Consider the following 26,356-nt stretch of genomic DNA (forward strand, 5'->3'; position numbering starts at 1 on the left):
AGGACATTGTTTTATGGTGACTGCTCTCAAACTGTTTTATGGTGACCGCTCTCAGTAACCAGCCACCTGTGTCTTGTAGTGAGTAATTGGATAGAAAAAACAGGAAAGTTTATGTAACTTCTAAGGATATAAAAGTAAGTTGCAACGATCTTAGTAGTGAGCTTTCAGATCTGTGAATGTGACTTATAAAGGTCTAAAAAGTGTTTTAAATGCAATTTATAAGGCTCTAAGGAGGTGTTTTAAGGTGTGTAATGTAATTTGTAAAGGTATAAGAAAGTGATTTAAGGTGTATGTAAAAGTGAAAAATGTTTCAGATTTCTGCCCTCTCTATGCTATTGTTATATTAAGACCTAAAGGTCAGAGTTTTAACATTAATCACTGGAGTTCTGATGAGTTATTGATCTGGCTATGATAAACAGTGATTGCTATTATCATTGTTATCACAGTTATCACGAGCTCAAGATTATGAATTTCCTGTGGTTGTCTTCTAAGTATAGACTTAAAAGTACTTCTCATTGAGCTAAAAACACCTGTCCGGTCTATATACACACAGTGTTCTGGAAAGAGGACAGAATGTTCATGCTTTTACCTCCAACCCCTTTTTCAGGATCCCCAAGCTTTTACTATGACTCCAAGGCCTGACTCTGCTGCCTTTTCTACAATGTGAAATTCAGTACTGATTACACAGTAGTTTGTTTACATGTGTTTACATGTCTAAAAGTTATCTCGTTTTGTAAACTTAAAAAATTCTTTTAGCCTGGCAGTGGTGGCGCACGCCTTTGATCCCAGCACTTGGGAGGCAGAGGCAGGCGGATTTCTGAGTTCGAGGCCAGCCTGGTCTGCAAAGTGAGTTCCAGGACAGCCAGGGCTACCCAGAGAAACCCTGTCTTGAAAAAAAAACTAACTAACTAACTAACTAACTAACTAACTAACTAAATAAATAAATAAAAATTCTTTTAAGCTTCAAAAAATCTACTTGAATCCACCTCTCACAGGTCAGTAAGTACTGTCAATACAGCCTGTTTCATCTTATTCCTGAGGGTGGGGTCTCCTCCTCCTCTCTGTGGTCTTGGGATGCCCCACCTCCAGCTAATGGGCATAAAAGTTTAAAATGTTCACCTAAGAAAAAGTTATTCTAACCTCCTGAACTTTACCCTCTGATCCTTATATACACATATGCTTCAGTAAAATGCTCGCTCCAGGTGTTTCCTCAAACCCTGCATGGCAGACAGCCTCAAAGCACCTGCCCCATGACAATTCAACTTAAAGACACATCTGCATTCCCCAGCTGCAGATGGTCCTGCAGAGCCTGGACAGGGAGGGAACAGCATGCTTATCTTGAACCTAGACAGCATCCCAGCTTTCTTGGGTCCTCAAAGATGTGACACCCCCAGACAACAGGAAGCAGTCTAAAGAGCTCAGTGATCCCATTCTGCCCCACCAGTCACCCCTTCCTATTTTCTCACCTTATACAATAAATAAGACAAATGGATGTCTGTCGACCAATGACCACCCACATTCCAGAACCAGCCTGATTTCAGCCTTTCAATGCCAGAAGCCACCAAATGTGACACATTTCTACTGTGGCCACAAGTTGTGCACCCTCCTTATCTGGCCCATGTCTTCACAACCAGCTCATTTTCCCTTCCATCCTTACTACCCACCTCAATAAACCTCTCACATGAAGTCTGCTGTGCGGTGTGATCTCTGCAAACTCCCTTAGCCCTCTGATCCATGCAAGAACCCTAGCAAGCCCCACAGGGTCAGCCCTGAATGTTTCCCCAGCTGGGCAGCTGTCTGTTGGAGCAGGACCTGAAGCTGCATGGAGTCTGAGCAAGAAGGGAAATAGTAGATGTCCAAAGAGTGGAAGAGCGCTTCTTCTCATTTCTTTTTTAATTCTGTCTGTCTTTCTATGTATGTATGTACATAGGTACCTACCTACCTACCTTTTCTCAGTCCCTCCAAAATTAAACTATTCTGCTCTGAAGTAAGAAAATGTCCCTATTTCTCTTCTCCCTTACCCTGACTTTATCAGTCTCTCCTGTGATTATAGCAGCAGCAGCATCCAACAGGCAAAGGAGAGACAGGCATCCATCAACACGGTGAATGTGCAAGCCTGGCACACTGCACAGAGAGGGTACAGAAGGGCTGTCCTGATGCTCAGTATTGTTCAGTCTGAAGGGACAGCAGTGGCACGTGTGTCACCCCTCCACTGCATGTCAGGTAAGGACTCCACCAGCCTGGTGGTCTCTGACGTCTTCAGAACAAACAGCAGCCTTCTAGGTCCATGGAGGACACTGCTGTCCTCTGTACAAATGTAATGAGTATGGAGGATAAACAGCGGCGCGGAGGCAGAGGGAATATGGACTCGCTGTCACGGGACAGACAGGCTCAGTGGTTTGTCCTGCCCATGGCTTCTTCCCCGGCTCCTAGGCCAGCAGTCCCTTGGTTTTTACAGAAGCTGAGGCAGGGAGTCATGGAGGCTCACTCTCGGGGTCCTTGCAGGCTGGAGTCAAGGAGACAAGACCAATGTCATAGTCATGACTGCCCCTGTGGGAATTCCACAAATGACACTCTGAAGGCATCTGTGTGGGAGATCACCTTGATTGTGAAGACTCTGAAGTCTTCATCATTGGTCCTAAGCCCACTGCTGGGGACTGGGCTGGTGCAGGTCGCCATAACACTGAGAATGTCAAGGCCAAGTGTGAGGAGAGTGACCTGCAGGACACAGGAGGACGCCATGGTGTTGAGAGCTTTTGGTGCCACATCCAGGAATTTGGCATTTGTCCCTGGGCTCGGAAAAGGAAGTAGGCTCAGGTAAGAATATTAGAAACTGTGACCATGGAGCAGCGCCTCTGAGGGCCTGTGGATCTGTGTCTTGTTTCAACAGTGTTTGGATGGAACAGACCTGGGCTCCCTCTTTAGCTTCCAGCCGCCTCACAGTCTCTCCAGTCACGGCCTCCGGGACCATCTCCTTGCAGCCTTTGGTTCCTAGGACCAGCCAGCACCATCTTCGCATTCAGCCCCGAACTCCGGATCGGCCATGACCTCTCAGATTCGTCAAGAGTTATTCCACCAAAGTGAACGCTGTCATGAGCCTTCTGGTCAGCTTGAACCTGCAGACCTCCTACATGTGTACTACATCTCTCTGGGCTTCTTTTTTTATCTGGATGACCTGGCTCTGGAAGGCATAGGTCACTTCTTCAGCGAATTGGCCCAGGAAAAGCGTGAGGGCACTGAGCGTCTCCTCAGTTACTCACTCTTCCAGGATGTGCAGAAGCCATCTCAAGGCGAATGAGGAAAGACCCAGGAGGTCATGGAAGCTGCCTTGGCCCCAGAGAAGAACCTGAACCAGGTCCTCCTGGATCTCCATACCTTGGGTTCTGCTCACACAGACCCTCACCTCTGTGACTTCTTGGATAAGGGGATGAAGGTGATCAAGAAGATGGGCAACCACCGGACTAACTTTCACAGGGTGGCAGGGCCACAGCCAGTGCAGACTGGTGTGTTCCAGGCACCTCTGGGCTAATACCACCTTGAGCACCTTGCCCTCAAGCAGGACTAGGAGGCCTTCCAAGGGCTTCCCCTCTCTGCTTCCACCTAAAGGAACCCCTCAAGCCACTAGGCAGCTTTGTAACCTCTCTGGAGCCTCTCAAGTCTTGGACCAAGTAAAAATAAAGCTGAGACAGACAAAAAAAAAGAACAAAAGAAAAGAAAGGAAAGGAAAAGAAAAGAAAGCAAAAGAAAAGAAAAGAAAAAGAAAAAGAAACAGCACGGGGCTTTGTTTACTGCTTTTCTTAATTATTTCCTCGTGTGATTGCTTGGCTTACTACTTTGCTTGATTACTATCTTATGTGATCTGTTTGTTATTACTTTGCTTGAGTATTTTGTCTTTGATCTAAGAACTGACAATGTGTTTTGGATGTACCTAGAATGATATAAAAGCAGATAATAAAGTCACTTCAGCCTCAATACGGGCTAGAGTCATGTTACAGTCTTGTCTAATTGGCTTTGTCTTTTCAATCCCTTGAGGATTGAATCTTACTCCCTCCCTTAAGACACAGTTGAATAACAGAGCTGACTTGGTCACCGTGAGAAAACTAAGACAGGACCAAATTGGAACCAAACATGAAGTCAAACATATATTAAATTACTTGTTTTTCATTCCATCTTCCATTCTGTGACTACCTATCTCATGCTATAGAACATCACATAAGGACGACCATGCTGACCCACTGGCTCATGTGGATTCCCTCTTAGCTTCTGAGTCCCCCAGGAACATGTGCAGTTCTGTGCTGAGGGGACCAGCTCTGGCTGCAGGTCAGTAGTACCATGAAACTTGAAGTATCAAACAGACACAGTTCAGTGTCATCATTGAATTAACTGAGTCTTGTGTAGATTTCAGTTTGTCTTGTTAATTGTGGGATTTCTTACATTTTCCACACAGATCCCCCAAAGGCACATGTGACCTGTCACCCCAGACCTGAAGGTGATGTCACCCTGAGGTGCTGGGCCCTGGGCTTCTACCCTGCTGACATCACCCTGACCTGGCAGTTGAATGGGGAGGGGCTGACCCAGGACATGGAGCTTGTGGAGACCAGGCCTGCAGGGGACGGAACCTTCCAGAAGTGGGCATCTGTGGTGGTGTCTCTTGGGAAGGAGCAGAATTACACATGCCATGTGCACCATGAGGGGCTGTCTGAGCCCCTCACCCGGAGATGGGGTAAGGAGGGTGTGGGTGCAGAGCTGGGGTCAGGGAAAGCTGAGCCTTCTGCAGACCCTGAGCAGGTCAGGGCTGAGAGCTGGGGTCACGACCCTCACCTTCATTTCCTGTACCTGTCCTTCCCAGAGCCTCCTCCATCCACTGACTCCAACATGGTGATCATTGCTGGTCTGGTTGTCCTTGGAGCTGTGGCCATCATCAGAGCTGTGGTGGCTTTTGTGATGAAGAGGAGGAAAAACACAGGTAGGAAAGGGCAGGGTCTGAATTTTCTCTCAGCCTCCTTCTGAAGTGTGCTCTGCTCATAAAAGGAAACACAGCCACACCCTCATTGCTCCTGTCTCCACCTGGGTCTGCTGTCAGTTCTGGGAACTTCCTAGTGTCAAGATCTTCCTTGAACTCTCACAGCTTTCCTTCTCACAGGTGGACAAGGAGGAGACTATGCTCTGGCTCCAGGTTAGTGTGGGGGACAGGATTGTCCTGGGGACGTTGGAGTGAAGGTAGAGATTATGGGGAGCTCTGGTAACCCATAATAACTTCCCCACTGTAATCATCTGGGGGCCTGGGTCAGACCTTGCTATGAGTATATCTCTGTATATTTTGTATCCGAAGCAGGTGTGGGTCAGTGAGCTGTGATGTGCAGCCTCGTCCCTGGTCGAGCTCAGGCTCAGAACCCCAGAGTCTGGCAGGTGACCTTTGCTTGCAAGGGGTGGCAGGTGTTTGGCCACATCCCTTGGGCCCCTGGCTCCTTTCTCAGCTACAGCTCCCCACAGTGCGCACCCCCCAGCAGAAAGGTGTGTGTCCATATTCACATAGGAGCAGCACCAAGCCCTCCCACATGCAAATAAGGTTTTTCCAAGCTCTCCGACCAAGCCAATGAAAAGTATCTGCTGTCAGACCCTGATCCACCCCAAAACTGTATATAAGATTCCTATCCAGAAGGATTAAAGGTGTGTCAGAACTACTCTGTCGTCCAAGAGCTTCTGTCATAAGAGCTGAAACACTTGGGAAGAGGTTTGCTCTCCTGAAATGCCACCTGAAGCTCCACCACAGTCCTCACTGGTGAGCCTCTCCTTGGTCCAGCCTGATCCAACTCAGCAACTCAGCGCAGGGTGCTGTAGAGTTCTGGAGATGGCAAGGTGGAGGCAGGGGTGGAGTCAACTGCTGCAGTGGAAGCAGCAGAAAGGCTTCCCCTCCCTGGTCCCACTTGCTCCCCTTTGCATGAAATCTTGCACCCAGCCAGGCCGGAGATCTCCGTGGAAAGCTTCTGGTACACAGGCCCACAGGCAGCCACAGCTCCCAGAGCTCTGATGTGTCTCTCCCAGATGTAAAGGTGACACTCTGGGGCCTGATTGGGGAGGGGTAATGTGGACATGATTGGGTTTCAGGGACTCCCAGAATCCTCTGTGAGCTGTGGGTTGTTGGGATGTTGACTTCACAGTGATGGTTCATGACTCTCATTCTCTAGCATGAAGACAGCTGCCTGGAGTGGCCTGAGTGACAGCCAGTGTGTTCAGGTCTCTCCTGTGACACACAGAGCCCTCAGTCCTCTTTAGTCAACAGTGTCTGATGTTCCCTGTGATCCTCGGGGCTCAATGTGAAGAACTGTGGAGCCCAGCCTGCCCTGCACACAGGACTCTGTCCCTGCACTGCCCTGTGTTCCCTTCCACAGCCAACCTTCCTGGTCCAGCCACACACTGGGGGACATCTGCATCCTGTCAGCCCCATGCTGCCCTGAGCTGCAGCTCCTCACTTCCACACTGAGAATGAGAATCTGAAAGTGAACTTGATTGTTCACATCTTCCCCTGAGGTTGATTGCTTGTTAATGTCATGGATTGAGAATACTTTGAGTTTTATTTGAAGAAATAAATGGCAGATGGAGAACTTTCCAGAATCTGTGTCACTATGCTGTGTGTATCGGGGACAGGATGAGGCTGTGGGAGCTGACTGTGACTCTTGACTTTGTCTTCTGAGTTTACTTCTTGCATCTTTAGTTTGTATGGGGGACTGGGCGTATTCTTGCTCCTGCGAGTGCTTCCTGTCTGGTTCTCCTCATGAATGTCCATGTATGACAGGAGTAGGAGGTGCTTTTCCATTTTTATCCCTCCAGACACAACAAGGGCCCTGCTCTCAGGACACTGTGGGCCACACAGATTGACTAAACTCCCCTGAGCTCCTGATTCCTTCCAGGCACCTCCGTAGAAATCTCCCCATCTTTCCCCAGCTAAGCCTGGGTTACAGGATCCACACAGAGGAGGGATCCACAGGCTCTCATCTCAGATCTGGTCCCATTGGATCTGAGCTGTGCCCATGGTCCCTCTCCTTCCCTGGCTCTGGGATCCTGGTGCTGCCTCCAGAGAAGATTCCAGGGTTGATGGGATGAGTCTACTCTAGATTCCTGTTTATTATAAGACTGGTCCAGTGGCTGCAGAGATGGCCCAGGGCAGAGACACACTGTGCTGTCCTGTGACTCTTACCAGGGGGTGGCACCTTCCACAGTTTTAGTGACTTTGGTTAACTAAGATCTGAAAGGAACAAGGTAAACACTGTAAAAATAGATGAGATACATGCTTTACACATTTTATCTTTCTTTCTCTGGGATGAAGATCCTGTCTCACCTGGTCTGAGACCTTTGCCTCCTCTGTCCAGTGTCCACACTGCTCACGATGCTCAGGTCTGATGTGCTCAGGGGCAGACTCAGCTGTCAGATCCACAGATCCTGATGCCGTGGTCTCTCATTCCCTCAGCGCAGCTCATCTGTCATCTCCCACCACAGGGGAGCGCAGGGCAGTGAGGGGGGGCAGGAACTAAACAATGTCTATTGCATTGCCCTGTTCTCAGCATTCTGCATGTGACTGTTACTCATCTCTTACTGCAGCTGATGTAGCAAGCTTTCCATCGGAGTGCGTACACAGCAACACACAGAGTGCAGACAGGGCTTACTGCTGTGCAGGGTTCACACACAGGCTCCCAGAGGGAATCTTTTTCCCAGCAGGGAAGGGGACAACTGTATAGAAGCAATGTGTGACTGCACACATGTTTGTTCATATGTGGACTCTAATTTAAATATGGTAGAATGGAACAGCAAGGGAACCACTTGGTGAGGGGCAGCAGGAGAGGCAGGACAGAGAGATGAAAGAAGGAGAAATTATTTACATGTATGTAAATGCCACACACCAACTGAGCATTGTGGGTGAGAGGTGTGCTACTGACCCCAGAACTCCATAGGGGGATCCAGAATGTTAGGGGTTAAAACACAGCCTCAGCTACATAGTGAGTGTGAAGGCAGCCTGAGGTCCTGAGACCCCATCCCATCAAGGGGACTGCAGAGGATGCCTGGAGCTGGAGTTGGGGAGCTGGTATCCTTTGCCATGCTCTCTGTGTGGTCGGGAAGATGCTGGAGCACATGAAGACAGTGTGGGCAGAGATAGAGCTCCATGCTACAGATGCAGGGATCACCGACATGGCCTTAAGGGGCCACACACCTGCCTGTGTTCACGGCCTCGATGCTGGTCTCCCTGCTGCTGCTGCTATGTGCTGGGCGTGTTGTGTGACGTCAATTGTTATCTACATTCAACTGGAACTGTGGGAGACACAGCATCCCAGGAAGGAGACCAGGAGCCTTCGGGGTCTCAAGCTGGAGAGCATCCTGCAGTCTCCACAGAGGATCACATCCCATCACCCGCCACGGACACCTGGTAAGGAAGGCCACTGAGGCCAGGCAGAGCATCCTATCAGGGAGCAGGATTAGGACACCAAGAGGCTGTCTTCAACAACTCGGCTCTGAAACATCCCAAGGCCATAATGAATTATTATAATTTGATTTAGAATAAAATATTCACAGAAAGGCCACTTACACATGAATGGAATTAAAGTTAACATGGACCATTACACAATTCATCTGAAATATGTGTATTGTTTGGTCTTAGCCCTACACTTCTGTAAACCTGTAAATTTCTCAGACAAGAACAAAGTTTTATTAGTCATAAAAATGTAGCCTTTCAGCCAGGCGGTGGTGGTGCATGCCTCTAATCCCAGCACTCTGGGAGACAGAGGCAAGTGGATTTCTGAGTTCGAGGCCAGCCTGGTCTACAGCATGAGTTCCAGGACAGCCAGGGCTATACAGAGAAACCATGTCTCAGGAAAAAAAAAAATCCAAAAAACAAACAAACAAAAAAAAAAAAAAAAGAAAAGAAAAGAAAACAGAGTCACTGGGCTACACGTAAAACATTTCTATTTTATATATTCAAGAAAAGTGGAGGATATAAAAATAATACAGGAATAATTTACATCTAAAATTATTATTCAATAATTATTCAATTATTCAATCTCTTCTTATATACAACTTTGTATACTGACACAAGATTAATTGATATGTTTGACAAATTATATTAGCTTACATTGGTTTAGATATTTGCATATTGAAAGAAAACTGAGGTTGTATTTGATTGCATTAGTGTAGATCTTTGTATATTGATACAGATTGCAGTTATATTTCCTTAAATTGGTATAGACTTTTGTATATTGACAGAAAATTAAGATTACATTTGCTTACATAGGTATAGATCCTTGTATAGCGATACAAAATTGATGTTTATTTGATTACTCTAGTATAGATCTTTGTATATTGATTCAAACTGAGGTTACCATTGGTTACATTGGTATAGATGCTTGTATAGTGATACAAAACAAAGGTTATATTTTGGTTACAACATACTATGTATCAACTCCATGGTTTTAAGATACCTATGTAACTCTTAAAAATGCAATGGGAAGTTCTAATCCTTTTGAAAGTTCCTATTATAAACTGTTTAAGAAAAAATTTTAGATGCTTGTTAAAGTCATTTAATCAAACTTTTGATTTGTTTGGTTTAGTTACATCTTCAAGATTCTCAGAGATCTACAGAATGTGGCATTTAAAGATGTTTTTATTAATGTAAGATTTTTTTTTTTTTTTTACAATGAGATGTGTCAGCTCCTGCCAGTACCCCCATATACTTCAAGGAAGATGATGAGCATGGAAGAACCTCCTTATGGAGTTTGCCTCAAATGTGGCAAGCTGCCACTGGGCAAGAACCTGCCCTTGCGTCAACTGCAGACAGAATGCTGACCAAACTGGACAAAGAAAGCACAGGAAGTCAAATGCTGAAGTCTGCCAGGACTAGGTAGAGAAGAAGTCCCTCGTGATTCCAGCTTCACAGAACAATCTGTCAGATGTCCTGGACTAGCAGCCTGAAGTCATAGATGCCCCACCGTTCCAGAGAAACCCTGGGAGACTGTCCAGGCAGCCAGCAGTCTTGCAGTCTCTGTCTTTTCTACAGTATTGGAAGCTGCTTGCTCTGCACTTCCTGTCTCTGTTGATAACATTCATTCTTCTCAGGTCTCTGATGGGGTTGAAGACTAGAGAGTTATACTCTCACAGTTAAGACTAAGTTGTTTAGGATTCAAGAAATTGTTTTAAGGTTTAAAATTAGATTTTTGAAGATGATAAATATAAGTTATAATAGAAAGTGATTTGAGTACAGACCTTTGAACCACCAAACTTGGATAGATAGTAGAAGACTTTCTCCAAGGTTGCCAAATACAAATAAATGGACTGGACATCGTGAATGTATTTGTCACCAGACAGTATATAGTTTATTACTGCTATAAAATAGCAACTGTTCAGACAAAAAGTAGGTAATGTGGCAGGATATTTGATCACATTGTGGAGCCCAAGATTCTGAACTTGGAACAGGAAAAGCCTGTTTCTGCTTTTGCAGACGCACAGCCCTAACAGACACTTTTAAGCCAGGAACTTTCTGTTAATTGAAAACAGGCCATTGTGGTGTGGCTCAGACCTTACACACACTTCCTTCCAAACAGTTTTCTGTAAACAATATTAAATAGAGTCAACCATAGGTCAAGAGGCACAGCATGCAATCAGTTGACAGGGATGAATATAAAAAAACACAGGAAGCAGAAAGAAGGGAGACTGAGTTGGAGGGAACTGAAGACAGTGTGAAGGAAAAGGAGCTTTTTCCTTCTGAGACCTTGCTGGAGTAGAAAGGTCTTTTCTCTGCCTTATTGAGCCAGTGGGTTTTCACCCAACATATGGCCCCTTCATCTTTATTGGTAAAATGAATGACAGGGATTTTGTTTTTAAAAACAACATACCATGAAAGCAGATGTTTTAATATAGCAATCATGTGGCTCTCCTCTATCTTGGCTGATGACTTCACCAAAATATAAGGTGCCATATGAGTGGCAGCCATCTTTACTAAGGTTACATGCCATGTGAGTTCACTGACATCACCACTTGACCACAAGTCACAAAACAATAACTGTTAAAATTGTTGTCCTAATGAGTTTTCTGTATATCATTGTATCTCTTCTGTACAGAGCCATAACGGGGTGTCATGCCACTTGGTAGGAACTTGATATTGGTCAAGGTGAACTTCTTCTCCCAGCCTTTGTTGAGCAGGGATTCCTGTGCTAGTCAGGATCCTGCTCCACCTAGTGTGGAGTGCTCTGAATGAAGGTGAAATTAATTGTTCCTCCAGGTCTACAAATTCCTGAATTAAGCAGGTGACCCACACAGTTGCCTGAGCAGTGGAGCCAAGAACCACCAGATGACTTCCCGGGAACTCAGCCTGGAGTCTGGGGCGAGGGGCTGGCCCAAACTGTTAAATGGTCTGACCTCCATTGAAGTTTCAGCCTCGATCAGTGGTCAGTAAACTATCATCCTGGCCCTTGTTCTTTTTGTCGCTTCCCCATCCATACCTCAGCTTCTGTTCCAGGAACCCTGTTCACAGTAGCTGCAGGCAGCTACAGAATACAACACTCTTCATAAACTAAGAAGTATCAACAAGTCTCGAGTATTTTTGATTGGCATAAATATTTGCCAATGAAGTAAAAACTTAAGGTTATATTTGTTACAACATACTGAATATGTGACTCAACTCTGGTTTAGAATATAGTGTATGTGATGATAAAAATGTAAGATTATAAGGATCTGCTTGGATTAGCAAAAGCTGATTTAAGATGTGTCTTTGCTCCTCCTGTGTCTTTGCTAACTGCTCAGCACCAAGTTGATATAAAATGTAGATAAACGCTACACATGTTTGCTGAATAAAGAATACATTTTATTCTAAAATTTTATGCTATGAGCATGTGAGCATTATATACATTCATATATATGTGATTGTGTCAGATGCCTAGAACTATTATTACAGACAGTTGGGACCTGCAATGTGGTTGCTGATAATTGAATCTGGATTCTCTGGAAGAGAGGCCAGTGCTCATAAGTGCTGAGCCATCTCTCCAGTCAAGTGTATTTGATAATGAGTATACTTGATCACGAAGGTTTATCTATTTCTCAGGCCTGCTCAGCTTCACAGTGATATTCCTCTACCTTTTTTATCCTTGCTCGCCTTGTTAAGCTTTTGTTATTTGGAGAAACTGAGTCATCCAAAAACTGTGGTGTTCTATAACTGTAAACTATAAAAGATAACAGTCTCCTATGGACTAAAGTTTAAGTCATTTATGGTTTATTTAGATGATAAAGAATCTTCAACTCAAATTACTAAGGCTCAAACTTAACAGAGATAAAGTTACAAAATCTCAGGACTAGAGAGATGGCTCAGTGGTTAAGAGCACTGGCTGCTCTTACAGAAGTCCTGAGTTCTGTTTCAGAAAAACTATATAGTGGCTCACAACCATCTGTAATGGGATCTGATGCCCTCTTCTGGTGTGTCTGAAGAGAGCAACAGTATACTCACATACATAAAATAAACAAATTAATCTTTAGAAAAATTATTAAAAAGGTATAAAATCTTATGTAAGTTACTGACTTCTTGTAAACTATTGGAGACAATTAACACATGAAAGTTAAGAACAGGAACAAGGTCTAATTAGCCTCCTGTATATATTTCCAATGTCTAAAACAAGTTACTAGAAGCAAGGAACGTTTGTTCACCTTACTAGCTAACAGTCCTCAAAATTTTTCAGAGATCTGCCAAATATGGCATTTAACATGTTTAATTTTTCAAAAGCTTACTATGACAGAGAACAACAGCTACTAGAAGTGACTCTTCCCCCCTGCATCCCCACAGCCACTGGATGAAAACCTACCCTTCATTTTGTCTGTCACCAGGACCCTGTCCAAACTGTGGACAAGCAGGACACTGGGGAGTTGATTGCCCCAATTTGCTTAGACAAGGTAGGCTGATCCCCCAGGGTCCTCATCCACTGCACAGTCTTTGGACCTTCTGGACCAGGCTGGGAAGACTGATGCTGCCCTGGGTCCTCTGTCCCCAGCAAAATCAAGACTACCACAGCAGAACGTTCAGTGATTGTCTAGATAACAGATAAGTCTGTCATTTTTAATAGATTTGGAAGCTGCTTAGTCTGTACTTCCTGCTTACTCAGGTGAAATTCCCCCTTTGCAGATCTCTGATGCTGTTGACCAGGGAGAGCTTTGTCAGTTTAACAGCAGCAACACAGGCTTCAGGTGCTTCTCAGTTCTCTTCATGTGTGAAAATCACCAGACACTTTCCTAGAGTTGCTACTAGGTCTAGACACTGACACATTGTTACCAGATTCTAAGAAGAGATAAATTCACACAATAGATTTCAATGTAACCTTTTACTCTTTATGTAAAGGAAGTTGTTTTACCAAGACTGTTCTCAGTAACCAGCCACCTGTGTCTTGTGGTGAATAATTGGACAGAAGAAAAAATTGTAAAGTTTATGTAACTTTTAAGGATATGAAAGGTTACTTTGTAACGATCTTGGGGGGTGGCTCTTTTCAGTTTATTGCATGAAGGAGTTACACTAGTCTGAGTTAAAAGCAGACCCCAAATGATTACATTATACAAGCTGTGAAGTTTTTAAACGTGTGACAAGAGACAGAAGAGAAATTCTACTCATTGCAAGGAAATCCTCACTGAAGCTTCAGAGAGCCACAAGCACTTGAACCCCACGAACCTTCAGCTGATCGCCCTTAGCCACTCCAGTCTCTATCAGGAACTGGCATGTGTTCCTGCACGGCTCACCCTGTAGCTGAATTACTTCTTCATATTCTGGATCTCAATTGCAGTACCACTGCAGGCAAATTTCTTCTTAACCGCTTTCACTAGTTTCTTTTTAATGGTAATCATCAGCGATCCCTTGGACAGTTGTAAGGGTCTTCCTGTGGTTTCTCTGTTGCATTCTTATATGGATATAATCCTGAGTGACAGCAGGAGGCAGGTCATCCTGCCTACTTGCATCAGCAAAGGGGTCGAGAGAGTAGAGGGTCTGAGTAGCAGACCCTCTTTCTTTCTTTCTTTCTTTCTTTCTTTCTTTCTTTCTTTCTTTCTTTCTTTCTTTCTTTCTTCTCCTCCTCCTCCTCTTCTTCTTCTCCTTCTTCTTCTTCTCCTTCTTCCAATGTAAGTACACCATAGCTATTTTCAGACACATGAAAAGAGGGCATCCGATCTCATTACAGAAGGTTGTGAGCCACCATGTACTTCCTGGGATTTGAACTCAGGACCTCCAGAAGTGCAGTGGGTGCTCTTAACTGCTGAACCACCTCTTAAGCCTGATACTATTCCTTTTCCTCGGGAAAAGTTCAAACATTCACCTAAAAAAATTATTCTAACCTCCTTAACTCTACCTTAAAGTTTTATTTACATATATATATATATATATATATATATATATATATATATATATATATATATATAATACTAGCACCAAGTGTTTCCTCAAACTCTGCATGCCAGACAGCCTCAAAGCACCTGCCCCATGATGGTTCAACTTAAAGATGCATTTGTGTTCCCCAGCTGCAGATGGTCATGCAGAGCCTGGACAGTGTGGGAACAGCATGCTTTTTTTGAACCTAGATAGCATCCTAGCTTTCTTGGGTCCTCAAAGATGTCGTGCACGCGCACACACGCGCACGCACACACACACACACACACAGACCACAGACAACAGGTATCAGCACGGTGACCTCATTTCTGCATTACCAGTTACCGCTTCCTATTTTTTTCACCACATATAATAAATAAGACAAATGGATGTCTGTCGACCAATGACCACCCACATTCCAGAACCAGCCTGCTTTCAGACTTTCAGTGCCAGAAGCCACATCATCACCAGCTACCAAATGTGACACATTTCCACTGTGGCCACAAGTTGTGTGAACCCATATCCAGCCCAGGTCGTCACAGACGACACTGTTCTCTTCCACTCACTACTCAACCCCAATAAACCTCTCACATGAAGTCTGCTGTGTGGTGTGATCTTTGCAAAATCCCTTAGCCCTCTGATCCATGCAAGAACCCTAGCAAGCCCCACAGGGTCAGCCCTGAATGTTTCCCCAGCTGGGCAGCTGTCTGTTGGAGCAGGACCTGAAGCTGCATGGAGTCTGAGCAAGAAGGGAAATAGTAGATGTCCAAAGAGTGGAAGAGTGCGTCTTCTCGTGCCTGTTTAATTCTATGTCCACCTGTCTGTCTGTATATCTATCAACTGCCTATCCACCGCTCCTCAGTCCCTCCCAAATCAGATTATCCTGCTCTGAGATAAGAAGACGTCCCTATTTCTCTCTCCATCTCTTCCCTTGCCCTGACTTTATCACTTTCTCCTGTGATTATATCAGCAGCAGCAACCAACAGGCCGGGTGAGACATGTCCTCAGGACTGAGGGACAGGAATGGGGTAGGAGCCCACCTTACATTCCAACTGATTTACCATGGGTCCTCCATCCACAGGGCGGGGCCCTGGCTCCAGGTCAGGGAGAGGAACCCATACCCGTCCTCCTCCCTCAGCTCTCACTGACTGACCCTGCACCAAGAGGCCATGCTGTTTGCATTTTGTCAACACACAGACAGAGATGTATTTGGGGAGAGAATCCTGAATTGAGAAAATGCCTCCGTTCAGGGGCCTTTGGGAAAGTCTATAAGAGCTGGGCGGTGGTGACACACGCCTGTAATCCCAGCACTCTGGGAGGCAGAGGCAGGCATATTTCTGAGTTAGAGGCCAGCCTGGTCTACAGAATGAGCTCCAGGACAGCCAGGACTATACAGAGAAACCCTGTCTCAAAAAAAAAAAAAATCCAAAAATAAAAAATGAAAGTCTATAAGGCATATTTAAAGTTATTATTAATGATCAGTCTGGAAAGGCTCAGCCCACTGGAAGTAGTCTTGGCTGGTGACAGTGTCCCTGGGTCTCCTGATCCTCATCACAGTGACTGCACTGCCTCTCCCAGGGCTCAGCCTCCTCCCTGGACAGTGCCCAGGCTGTCAGGAGGGAAGGAGAGAATTTCCCCCACTTAGCAATGGCGGCTCCCTGCAGTCTGAAGCCTCTGTCAGCCATGGCCTCTCCCAGGCCGGGTTCTCTGCCCACACCCACTGTCTGTGGACACGGACTCTTGTCATGCTGAGTGTGTCAGCCCTCACACCTCAGGACTGGAAGTCTCCTTTACCTGATGGGAGACATGGGCTCCCCTACACTAGCCTGGTTCCCCGACTTTCTAGAATGTTCCAAAGAATACATTCTCACAGATCCCGTCCTGTCTGCAGGGTTTGCACCCCTTCCACAACCCAACTCTATCTATTCCTACAGTGGTGAGTGGTCACAGGAGCCCTTATGGGGTACACGGGAGAAATATAAATCATGGAATTTCTTTTTTCTTTTCTTTTCTTTTCTTTTCTTTCTTTTTTGTTTTGGTTTTCCAAGACAGGGTTTCTCTGTGTAGCTCTGGCTGTCCTTTAACTCACTCTAGACCAGGCTGGCTTCGAACTCAGAAATCTACATGCCTCTGCCTCCCAAGTGCTGGGATTAAAAGTGTGCGCCACCACTGCCCTATTTCTTGCTTTCTCTCTCTCTCTCTCTCTCTCTCTCTCTCTCTCTCTCTCTCTCTCTCTCTCTCTTTCTTTCTTTCTTTCTTTCTTTCTTTCCTTTCTTCCTTTCTTTCTTTCCTTTCTTTCCTTTCTTTCCTTTCTTTCCTTTCTTTCCTTTCTTTCCTTTCTTTCCTTTCTTTCTTTCTTTCTTTTTTGTTTTGTTTTGGATTATTTTTTCAGACAGTGTTTCTCTATGTAGCCCTATCTGTCCTGGAACTCACTCTGTAGACCAGGCTGGCCTCAAACTCAGAAATCTGCAGGCCTCTGCCTCCCAGAGTGCTGGGATTATAGGTGTGCAACACCGCCTGGCTTTTTTTTTTTTTTTTTTTTTTTTGAGGGCGTTATTTTGTTTCTAGTCTGCTTTTGTCTGCACTGCAGTGACCCTGTTTCTCCATGCCCTTGTATTGTCATTTATATCAGTCTCCACAATTGCTAGGGGAGACTGCTAAAATAAATAATTAGACAAGGTAAATCAGGGTTCCCTTAAAAGGGAGATTTTTGCGAACTTAGACTATTTCCTGTCAGAACTAAACATCCAGAACCCCCCTGCTCTTCCTTTGCTCCCACAAGTTACAGTGCTCCTCTAGTGAATCAGGAATTGGACTCTGACAGACAGGGTCTTCTGCCATCCAGGGCTGGAGTGAGAGGGAAGATCCACACACCCTGTGAGCCCGCTGTGTTCAGTGAGTGCTGCACTGGGGTCCACAGCACACTCCAGGGATCCTGTGTGACACACCTGTACCTTGTCACCCCAGAGGCAGGGCCTGGGAGTCATTTTCTCTGGCTGAGTGTCAGAGGTTCACCACATTTCTGCTACACACTGTGTGATGGCTGTTCACTTGGACTGACAGTTATGCTGGTCAGCAAGATGACCACGGGGTTGAGTCTCAGTGGTGGCATCCTTCCAGTAGCACATGGCCCTAATTTCTAATTTTGATATGGACTCAAGCACAGATTAAATTACCTATTTTCCATCCCATCTTCCATTCTGTGAATACCTACCTCATGCTATAGAGCATCACATACGGACGACCATGCTGACCCACTGGCTCATGTGGATTCCCTCTTAGCTTCTGAGTCCCCCAGGAACATGTGCAGTTCTATGCTGAGGGGACCAGCTCTGCCTGCAGGTCACTAGTGCAATGACAGTTGAAGTGTCAAACAGACACATAGTTCAGTATTAGGATGAGTGGCATGGTTGGAGAAGTTTCACTGGGGCATTGAGTTTTCAAACATTTCTAGGCTTCAGGCACCTGTGGTGGGCAGTGCTGCTGGACTGTGCAGTCAGGGGCAGTGGCTTTGGCTGGGATTTAATGGCATGGGTGGAAGAAAGTTGGACCCAGGGGCCATTATAAAGCAGGTGAAAAGTGCAGATCCCTGTAGCCAATCACAGGAGCTGCTGGAGATGACTGACAGGTGTTTCAGGAAGTGCATCTGGAAGCCTGGGGCTCCTTGGATAACTCAGAGCAGAAATGCATCACCACGTGCATGGACCACTACATAGATGCCTTGAACACTGTGTCCCATGCCTGCAGCTCTCCACTGCAGAGGGAACAAGCCAACATGTGACTGAGACCTGTGCCTCAGGACACTGTTCTCAGAAGAGAGCAAGGACCAGTGTGAGTGCAGGGACATGGCTGCCCCACTGAGCTGTGACCTCATGAGAGCAGGGACCTCAATAAATCCCTGCTGGGAGGGTGGGGGCTGAGAGACTCCTGCTGTTCCCAGAGTCTGTGCCTCTGGTGTGCAGACAGAGCTGTGGACTTACACTGTTCCTCTGCTATACCTCTCCTCTGCCCTTATAGACTAAAACCCAGAAAGCACAGAACAGATTAAACACACATTTATAAGTGTATTATATTTATAGCTGAGGTCACAGTGTCTTATCATAGTCATAGAAAAATAACTAAAGCCATGTGGGATGACACAGGCCTTTAATGCCAGCATTCAGGATGCAAAGACAGGTGGAACTCTGTGAGTTCAAGGCCAGCCAGGTATATATGGTAAATTCCAAGACAGCCAGAGCTGTGGAGACAGATGAAACCTAAGAGCATCAAGTTCCAGGGAAACAGGGAAGACATCAGGTCAAACTCCACACAATCAAAAAAATGTATAAATTTAATTTTTCCACACACTACTCATCAGGGCTGAAACCTCACCGCACCAGTGTCTACTCTCTGCATGAGAATCATCTTTCTTCCAGTGTCCACACTGCACAGGCCTGAGGAACTCTGGGGCCAACTCTGTTATCAGATGCAGTGTCCCACACAGCTGTGACATTCATGTCCCTCAGCTCATCAGCTCACAGTGTGAGTGAAGGTCAGAGAGGGACTGAGAGGGTCACAGGTTACACAACTCCTACCACACTGTCATCAGTATTCTGTGTTAGAGTCGGTGACAGTTCCTCTCCTCACTTAAGCCACAGTACCCTGGAAGTGCAGACACAGGGAAGTGCAGTGTAGACAGGGATCACTGCCCTGCTGTCTGTGGTCTTCACAAGGGCCTCTTCCCAGTGGACAAGGGGGTCTCCTGTGCTGAGAAAGTGACAATCCACATGGACAATCTAAGGACCAGCAATGAAGATCCTTGTAAAACACACCCACCTGGATTTGCTCCATCTGTGACCAAGAGGAGCCTGAGTCTAACCCTGAGGCTGAGAAGACAGATCCTGAGGGAAGGTGCAGTGTCTCCTCTTTACAGGTGAGGGTCCTGCCCTCAGGCTTAGAGGAATGTAAGCTGCCCACTGCAGGTGAACAGAGCCTGGTCTCTGTGGGGTCAATGTGGGGCTCGCAGGCCAGCACCTCTGCTTCTCTCCACTGCAAATCACCTCGCCCACCTCTTACTGTTGACACTCTATTCCCAGAAGTGATTTTTCTTCTAGAAGACTCCAGGGTCTGACTTCTGAAGAGAAGGAGGAAGAGGAAGGGTGGAGGAGAGGACACAGGGAGTCTGGCTTGTGGATTTATCATGGTGTCCAGACAACTTCTGGGTCAGAATTCTGAGGTAGTGATGTCATGGGTGGGGGAGCGCAGGGTTGGGGATTCCCCATCTCTCCAGTTTCACTTCTGCTCCTAACCTGTGTCAGGTCCACAGGTCCATCTGCCAGGACACTGATGACAAGCTGACAGGTCTCAGCCCACCCTCCCACCCCACCCTGCAATTGGGTGGCAAAATCCAGGGAAACCAACCAGCATTTCCATGGCCCTGGTTATAAATTCCGGGCAGCCTGCTGGACTCAGACGCTCTGATTCCATATGGTGGCCATGGCACCTTGTATGCTGCTGCTCCTGCTGCTGGTGGCTGCCCTGGCACCGACCCAGTCCGGTGCGGGTGAGTGAGGAATCCGGAGGGAAACGGCCTCTGCGGGGAGGGGCGAGGACGTCACCTGGAAAGCCACATCCCCGCGTTGCCCACCGGACCCTCTGCTGCTTCTCCACCTGCGCCCTGCTCCCCTCCCGGCCCGAGCACCCGCCCAGGATCCCGGGAGGAGGTCGGGGTCTCACTGCGTACTGCCTTCAGGCTCACACTCGCTTCGGTTTTTCTTCACCGCCATGTCCAGGCCTGGCCTCGGGTAGCCCCGGTTCATTGTCGTTGGCTATGTGGACGACAGGCAGTTCGGGCGGGCGCTTCGACAGAGGTGCGGAGAACCGAGGGCGGAACCGCCCGAGCCATGGGCTGAGCTGGAGGAGCCGAAGTATTTGGAGCAGCAAACACAGATCGCTAAGGGCTATGAGCAGATTTTCCGTGTGAACATGAGGACCCTGCTCCTCTACTACAACCAGAGCGAGGGCAGTGAGTGACCACGGTTGGGAGGTCAACCCTCCAGGTCCTTACACAGGGGCCAGAAACTTCCAGGGAACCAAGTCTCGGATTCAGACCAGTTTCCCATTCAGTTTGGAGGAGTTTGCAGCTAGATGGGAAGGATCTCTCGGGACAGGGTGGGTGGGCGGGGCTGACCGCGGGGTCCCGCAGGCTCTCACACACTGCAGTGGATGACCGGCTGTGATGTGGGGTCAGACCGGAGCCTCCTCCGCGGGTACATGCAGTTCGCCTACGATGGCCGCGATTACATCGCCCTGAACGATGACCTGAAAACGTGGACGGCGGCGGACTTGGTGGCACAGATTACAAGACAAAAGCAGGAGCAGGCTGGTACTGCAGAGCAAAGCAGGGCCTTCCTGGAGGGCGAGTGCCTGGAGTGGCTCCGCAGATACCTGGAGCGCGGGAAGGAGACGCTGCTGCGCACAGGTGCAGGGGCCGCGGGCAGCTCCTCCCTCTGCCCTCGGGCTGGGGCTCAGTCCTGGGGAAGAAGAAACCCTCAGCTGGGGCGATGCCCCTGTCTCAGAGGGGAGACAGTGTCCCTGGGTCTCCTGATCCTCATCACAGTGACTGCACTGCCTCTCCCAGGGCTCAGCCTTCTCCCTAGACAGTGCCCAGGGTGTCTCAGGAGGGAAGGAGAGAATTTCCCCCACTTAGCAATGGCGGCTCTCTGCAGTCTGCAGCCACTGTTCTCTGCCCACATGCACTGTCTGTGGACACTGACTCCTGTCATGCTGAGTGCGTCAGCTCTTACACCTCAGGACCTTTACCTGATGGGAGACATGGACTCCCCTACACTAGGCTGGTTCTCCCAGTTTTCAGACCTTAACAAAGAACATATTCTTGCAGATCCCTCCCTGTCTGTGGGGTTTACACCCCTTCAATAACCCAATTCTTTCTATTCCTAAAGTAATGAATGTTCACATGAGCCCTTATGGGGTACCCTGGAGGAATATAAATTGTGGAATTAGTTTTCTTTTTTTTTCTCTTTTGTTTTTCTTTTTTCTTACTTTCTCTTGCTTCTTTTACTTTTTTTTTAAAGGTGTTATTTTGTTTCTAGTCAGGTTTTGTCTGCACTAGGGTGATCCTGTTTCTCCATGCCCTTGTATTATCATGTGTATCAGTCTCCACAGGTGCCAGGGAGACTGCTAACCTGGATAATTAGACAGGTTAAATCAGGGTTCCCTTTGAAGGAGAGATTCTTGTGAGCTTAGGCTGTTTCCTGTCAGCACTAAACACACAGAACTCTCCTGTTCTTCCTCTGCCCATAATTTAGAGTGCTGCCCCTAGTGAATCAGGAATTGGACTTTCTGAGAGACAGGGTCTTCTGCAATCCAGGGCTGGAGTGAGAGGGAAGATCCTCACACCCTGTGAACCCGCTGTGTCCCAGTGAGTGCTGTACTGGGGTCCACAGCACACTCCAGGGATCCTGTGTGACACACCTGTACCTTGTCAGCCCAGGGAGTCATTTTCCCTGACTGAGTGTCAGAGGTTCACCACATTTCTGCTACACACTTTGTAATGTCTGTTCACTTGGACTGACAGTTATGCTGGTCAGCAAGATGGCCACAGTGTTTGACTCTTAGTGGTTGCACCCTTCCAGTGGCATATAGCCCTAATTTCTAACTTTGATGTGAAGTCAAACATATATAAAATTACTTGTTTTTCATTCCATCTTCCATTCTGTGACTACCTATCTCATGCTATCGAGCATCACATAAGGACGACCATGTTGACCCACTGGCTCATGTGGATTCCCTCTTAGCTTCTGAGTCCCCCAGGAACATGTGCAGTTCTGTGCTCAGGGAACCAGCTCTGCCTGCAGGTCACTAGTGCCATGAAACTTGAAGTGTCAAACAGACACATAGTTCAGTGTCATCATTGAATTAACTGAGTCTGAGCTGAGAGCTGGGGTCATGACCCTCACCTTCATTTCCTGTACCTGTCCTTCCCAGAGCCTCCTCCATCCACTGACAACAACATGGTGATCATTGCTGGTCTGGTTGTCCTTGGAGCTGTGGCCATCATCGGAGCTGTGGTGGCTTTTGTGATGAAGAGGAGGAGAAACACAGGTAAGGTCTGGGTTTTCTCTCAACCTCCTTTAGAAGTGTGCTCTGCTCATTAATAGAAACACAGCCACACCCCACATTGCTCCTGTCTCCACCTGGGTCTGCTGTCAGTTCTGGGAACTTCCTAGTGTCAAGATCTTCCTTGAACTCTCACAGCTTTCCTTCTCACAGGTGGACAAGGAGGAGACTATGCCCCAGCTCCAGGTTAGTGTGGGGGACAGGATTGTCCTGGGGACATTGGAGTGAAACTGGAGGTGATGAGAGCTCTGGGAATCTATAATAGCCCCTCCAGAGACATCTTCTGGGGGCCTGAATTGTACCATGATATGAATACATACATGTAGATATGCATAAACATTTGTTTTGTTTTACCCTAGACAGGGACAGCTCCCAGAGCTCTGATATAGCTCTCTCAGATTATAAATGTGACACACTCTAGAATCTGATTTTGAGAGGAAATGTGGACATGGCTGGGTTTCAGGGACTCCCAGAATCCCATGTGAGCTGTGGATTGTTGGGATGTTGTCTTCACAGTGATGGTTCATGACTCTCATTCTCTAGCATGAAGACACCAGAGCCCTCAGTCCTCTTTAGACAACAGTGTCTGATGTTCCCTGTGAGCCTCGGGGCTCAATGTGAAGAACTGTGGAGCCCAGCCTGCCCCTGCACACGGGACCCTGTCCCTGCACTGCCCTGTGTTCCCTTCCACAGCCAACCTTCCTGGTCCAGCCACACACTGGGGGACATCTGCATCCTGTCAGCTCCATGCTGCCCTGAGCTGCAGCTCCTCACTTCCACACTGAGAATAAGAATCTGAATGTGAACTTGATTGCTTCTTAATTTCATGGATTGAGAATACTTAGAAGTTTTTGAAGATATAAATGACATGCATAACCTTGCAGAATCTGTGTCACTATGCTGTGTGTATCTGGTGGGAGACAGTGAGGCTGTGGGAACTGCGTGTGAACAGAGCTGTGCTGAGTTGGGCTCAGTCAGTTATTATCTGTGATGGGGTCACTGCATGGCTGAGTCACTCCAGGCTCTGCTGTCTCCATCACTATGAAGCACATGCTGAGAGTCTGTCATCACAAGGACACAGGGAAGGACAGAGCTTTGTCCTATCCTCAGGCTTACAAGGCCCCAGAACTAAAGATCAGAGAATCAACTAGGGATCCTTCAGTGTGCCAGGTGCACAAGATAAGTCAGTGTGCCGGGTGCATAAGATAAGTCACTCTACATTTCCTGCCACCCATTTGCTTTAGCTTCTAATGATGTTGTATTGAAGCTACGCTGTCCCATGGTACTGTGGTGATATCTGGTCCTTCTATCCAGTGTCTTTTCCAGGGTTCTCAGGTATAGGATGTGATTTTCTGTTGAACTCTCAGGAGCACATCCACACTTGAGATAATTGGCTTAGATTTTTCAAAACCTATTTTTATTAAGGGTTCTTAAATAAATTAAAAAAAACCCTTCCTTCTAGCCCACCATCCACCAGAGGTTGTGGAAAAGAAAGGATATGAGGATACAGGGGGAGTGGCCCTGTTTAGAAATGGTTCTTTGGAGCATATCCAATATATGTTGTCAGGATATCAACAGTTCAGTTTACAGATTCAGCAAAAGCAGCTCGATCCTGAAGAAACCAGGAGGCTCAGCTGTTTGCTGTTTAGAAGGAGTTCCTTGGGGGCAATTTCAATCTCCTATTGTCAGGAGCCTCCAGTGTCCAGGTCAGTGGTGTCAGGATAGCAAACAGGAATCCTCAGCTGTGACACAACCCCGCTTATAAAAGAAGTCTAGCTCCTCCCATACGCCCTTGGCAGGCTGAGCCACATTGCTGTCATGGGGTTTTTCTGCTGAGAGATTGCTAACTTTCTTCTTCTCCCCCTTTTCTCTGGCATGGGGCACATGGGTTAGAGTGGGAAGTGCTTCACAGATGCAGCTGGGTTTTGCTGAGGTGCCATTTGTGTGGGGCTGCTGGGGACTGGAGAACTGTTGCCATTGTGGACAGCTCCTGACATGTTTCACCAAGGCTACAGGCTGAAGCAGGAATGAAGGTGTTACCACCATGGGCAGCTCCTGTGAGGCCTGCAGGTTCTGACTGTGGATTTGCCTTTCCTGCATGTGATGCTTCTGCTGAAACCACCATCAGTGAACTCACAGAATGCCTTATCCACCATCATGGGGTTCCACGTGGTGTTCTGACCCAGGAACTCACTTCACAGCAGAAGTGTGACGGTGGGCCCACGGTCTTGGAGTGCTCTAGTCTTATGATGTTCCTCACCAACCTGACATAGCTGGGTTGACAGAACGATGAAGTGACTGTCTGAAGATACAGTTACAGTGCTAATTAGGTGACAGCAGCCTGCAGGGCTGAGTCATGGATAGTGGGACTTTCTTGGTCCTGCCAGGGGATGAATAAAGACACAGAGACTTATCATCATCATCATCATCATCATCATCATTGTCATTATTATTTTAGTTTAGTTTAGATGCTTAGCTTGGCAGACTTTCAGCTTTTCTAACGTGACAAATACTGGCATATGTCCTATCATGTGACCTGTTCTTTACCTCTCTCTCACAGCCCCGGTACATCTGTCCTTCCCCATGTCATGCTGGTGAATTCTCCTGCCACTGATTCTTTTCCCGGAGGCCCTCTCTCAGCTGAGAATTTCTACCTTTACTTTCCTATCTAGGATATCAGGGTAAGCAAGGGAGTAACAGGGAGCCAGGGGGCTCCACAGACTTCTGTGCAAAGCCCACCAGGAGAGAGATCTCCCAGCAGAGCTTTTACTTCTGAGCACAGAGGTGAGATCTCCACCTTCTCTCTGGAGGGGACCGACTGGGAGTGCACGGGCATTAGATCAGTGGAGCAACTGGAACAGGAGCCTTCAGTCACCATTCACACCAGGGAGCCAGGCAGCTCCACAGCCTTCTGTGTGCAGACCCTGCCAGAAGAGAGTTGATCTCCCAGGAGTGTTTACAGGCCCATAGGAGGGACAAGCTTCAGCCAGAGACAGCAAGACCAACTAACACCAGAGATAACCAGATGGCAAAAGGCAAGCACAAGAACCCTACGACCAGAAACTAAGGCCACATGGCAACATCAGAACCCAGTTCTCCCACCACAGCATGTCCCGGATACCCCAACATAAGAGAAAAGCAAGAGTTGGATTTAAAATCATATCTTATGATGCTGATAGAGGACTTCAGGAAGGACATAAGTAACTCATTTAAAGAAATACAGGAAAACATGGGTCAACAGTAAAAACCCTTAAAGAGAAAAGACAAAAATCCCTTAAAGAATTACAGGAAAACACAAGCAAACAAGTGAAGGAACTGAACAAAACCATCCAGGACCTAAAAGTGAAAGTAGAAACAATGAAGAAATCACAAAGAGAGACAACTCTGAAGATAGAAAACCTTGGAAAGAAATCAGGAGTCATAGATGCAAGCATCAACAACAGAATACAAGAGATAGAAGAAAGAACCTCAGGTGCTGAAGATATCATAGAAAACGTTGACTCAACAGTCAAAGAAAATGCAAAAATGCAAAAAACTTGTAACCCAAAACATTCAGGAAATCCAGGACACAATGAGAAGACCAAATATAAGGATTATAGGTACAGAAGAGAGTGAAGATTTCCAACTTAAAGAGCCAGTAAATATCTTCAACACAATTATAGAAGAAAACTTCCTTAACCTAAAGAAAGATGCTCATGAACATACAAGAAGCCTACAGAACTCCAAACAGACTGGACCACCAGAAAGTCCTCCTGGCACGTAATAATCAAAACACCAAATGCACTAAACAAAGAACATTAAAAGCAGTAAGGGGAAAAGGTCACATAACTTATAAAGGCAGACCTATCAGAATCACACCAGACT

At 46.8% G+C, this 26,356-nt stretch overlaps 1 protein-coding gene and 3 pseudogenes across 34 annotated transcripts in view; 3 read left to right on the forward strand and 1 right to left on the reverse strand.

Annotated features, from left to right (window-relative positions):
- Positions 1-26,356, forward strand: part of LOC127669410 (H-2 class I histocompatibility antigen, D-B alpha chain-like) — a 121,738-nt gene that overhangs the window by 19,276 nt on the left and 76,106 nt on the right. For 3 of the 34 annotated variants that reach the window (XM_052163332.1, XM_052163328.1, XM_052163321.1), the window contains exon 5: positions 4,620-4,723. The exons of 23 other annotated variants lie outside the window; for them this stretch is intronic. In XM_052163332.1, coding sequence (XP_052019292.1) covers positions 4,620-4,723 — 104 coding nt within the window. Of the gene's footprint in view, positions 1-4,447; positions 4,548-4,619; positions 4,724-4,849; positions 4,922-5,143; positions 5,177-5,959; positions 6,054-6,188; positions 6,237-26,356 lie in introns of those variants that run through there. 8 more of the 34 variants (XM_052163334.1, XM_052163333.1, XM_052163320.1 and 5 more) reach the window with 5 other exon arrangements.
- LOC127669426 (ferritin light chain 1-like) lies at positions 1,381-3,706 on the forward strand (annotated as a pseudogene).
- On the reverse strand, positions 12,578-14,011 carry LOC127669530 (eukaryotic translation initiation factor 1-like; annotated as a pseudogene).
- Positions 19,841-22,749, forward strand: LOC127669424 (H-2 class I histocompatibility antigen, Q9 alpha chain-like; annotated as a pseudogene).

This window comes from Apodemus sylvaticus, chromosome 19, assembly GCF_947179515.1.
Source record: "Apodemus sylvaticus chromosome 19, mApoSyl1.1, whole genome shotgun sequence".
NCBI lineage: Eukaryota > Metazoa > Chordata > Mammalia > Rodentia > Muridae > Apodemus > Apodemus sylvaticus.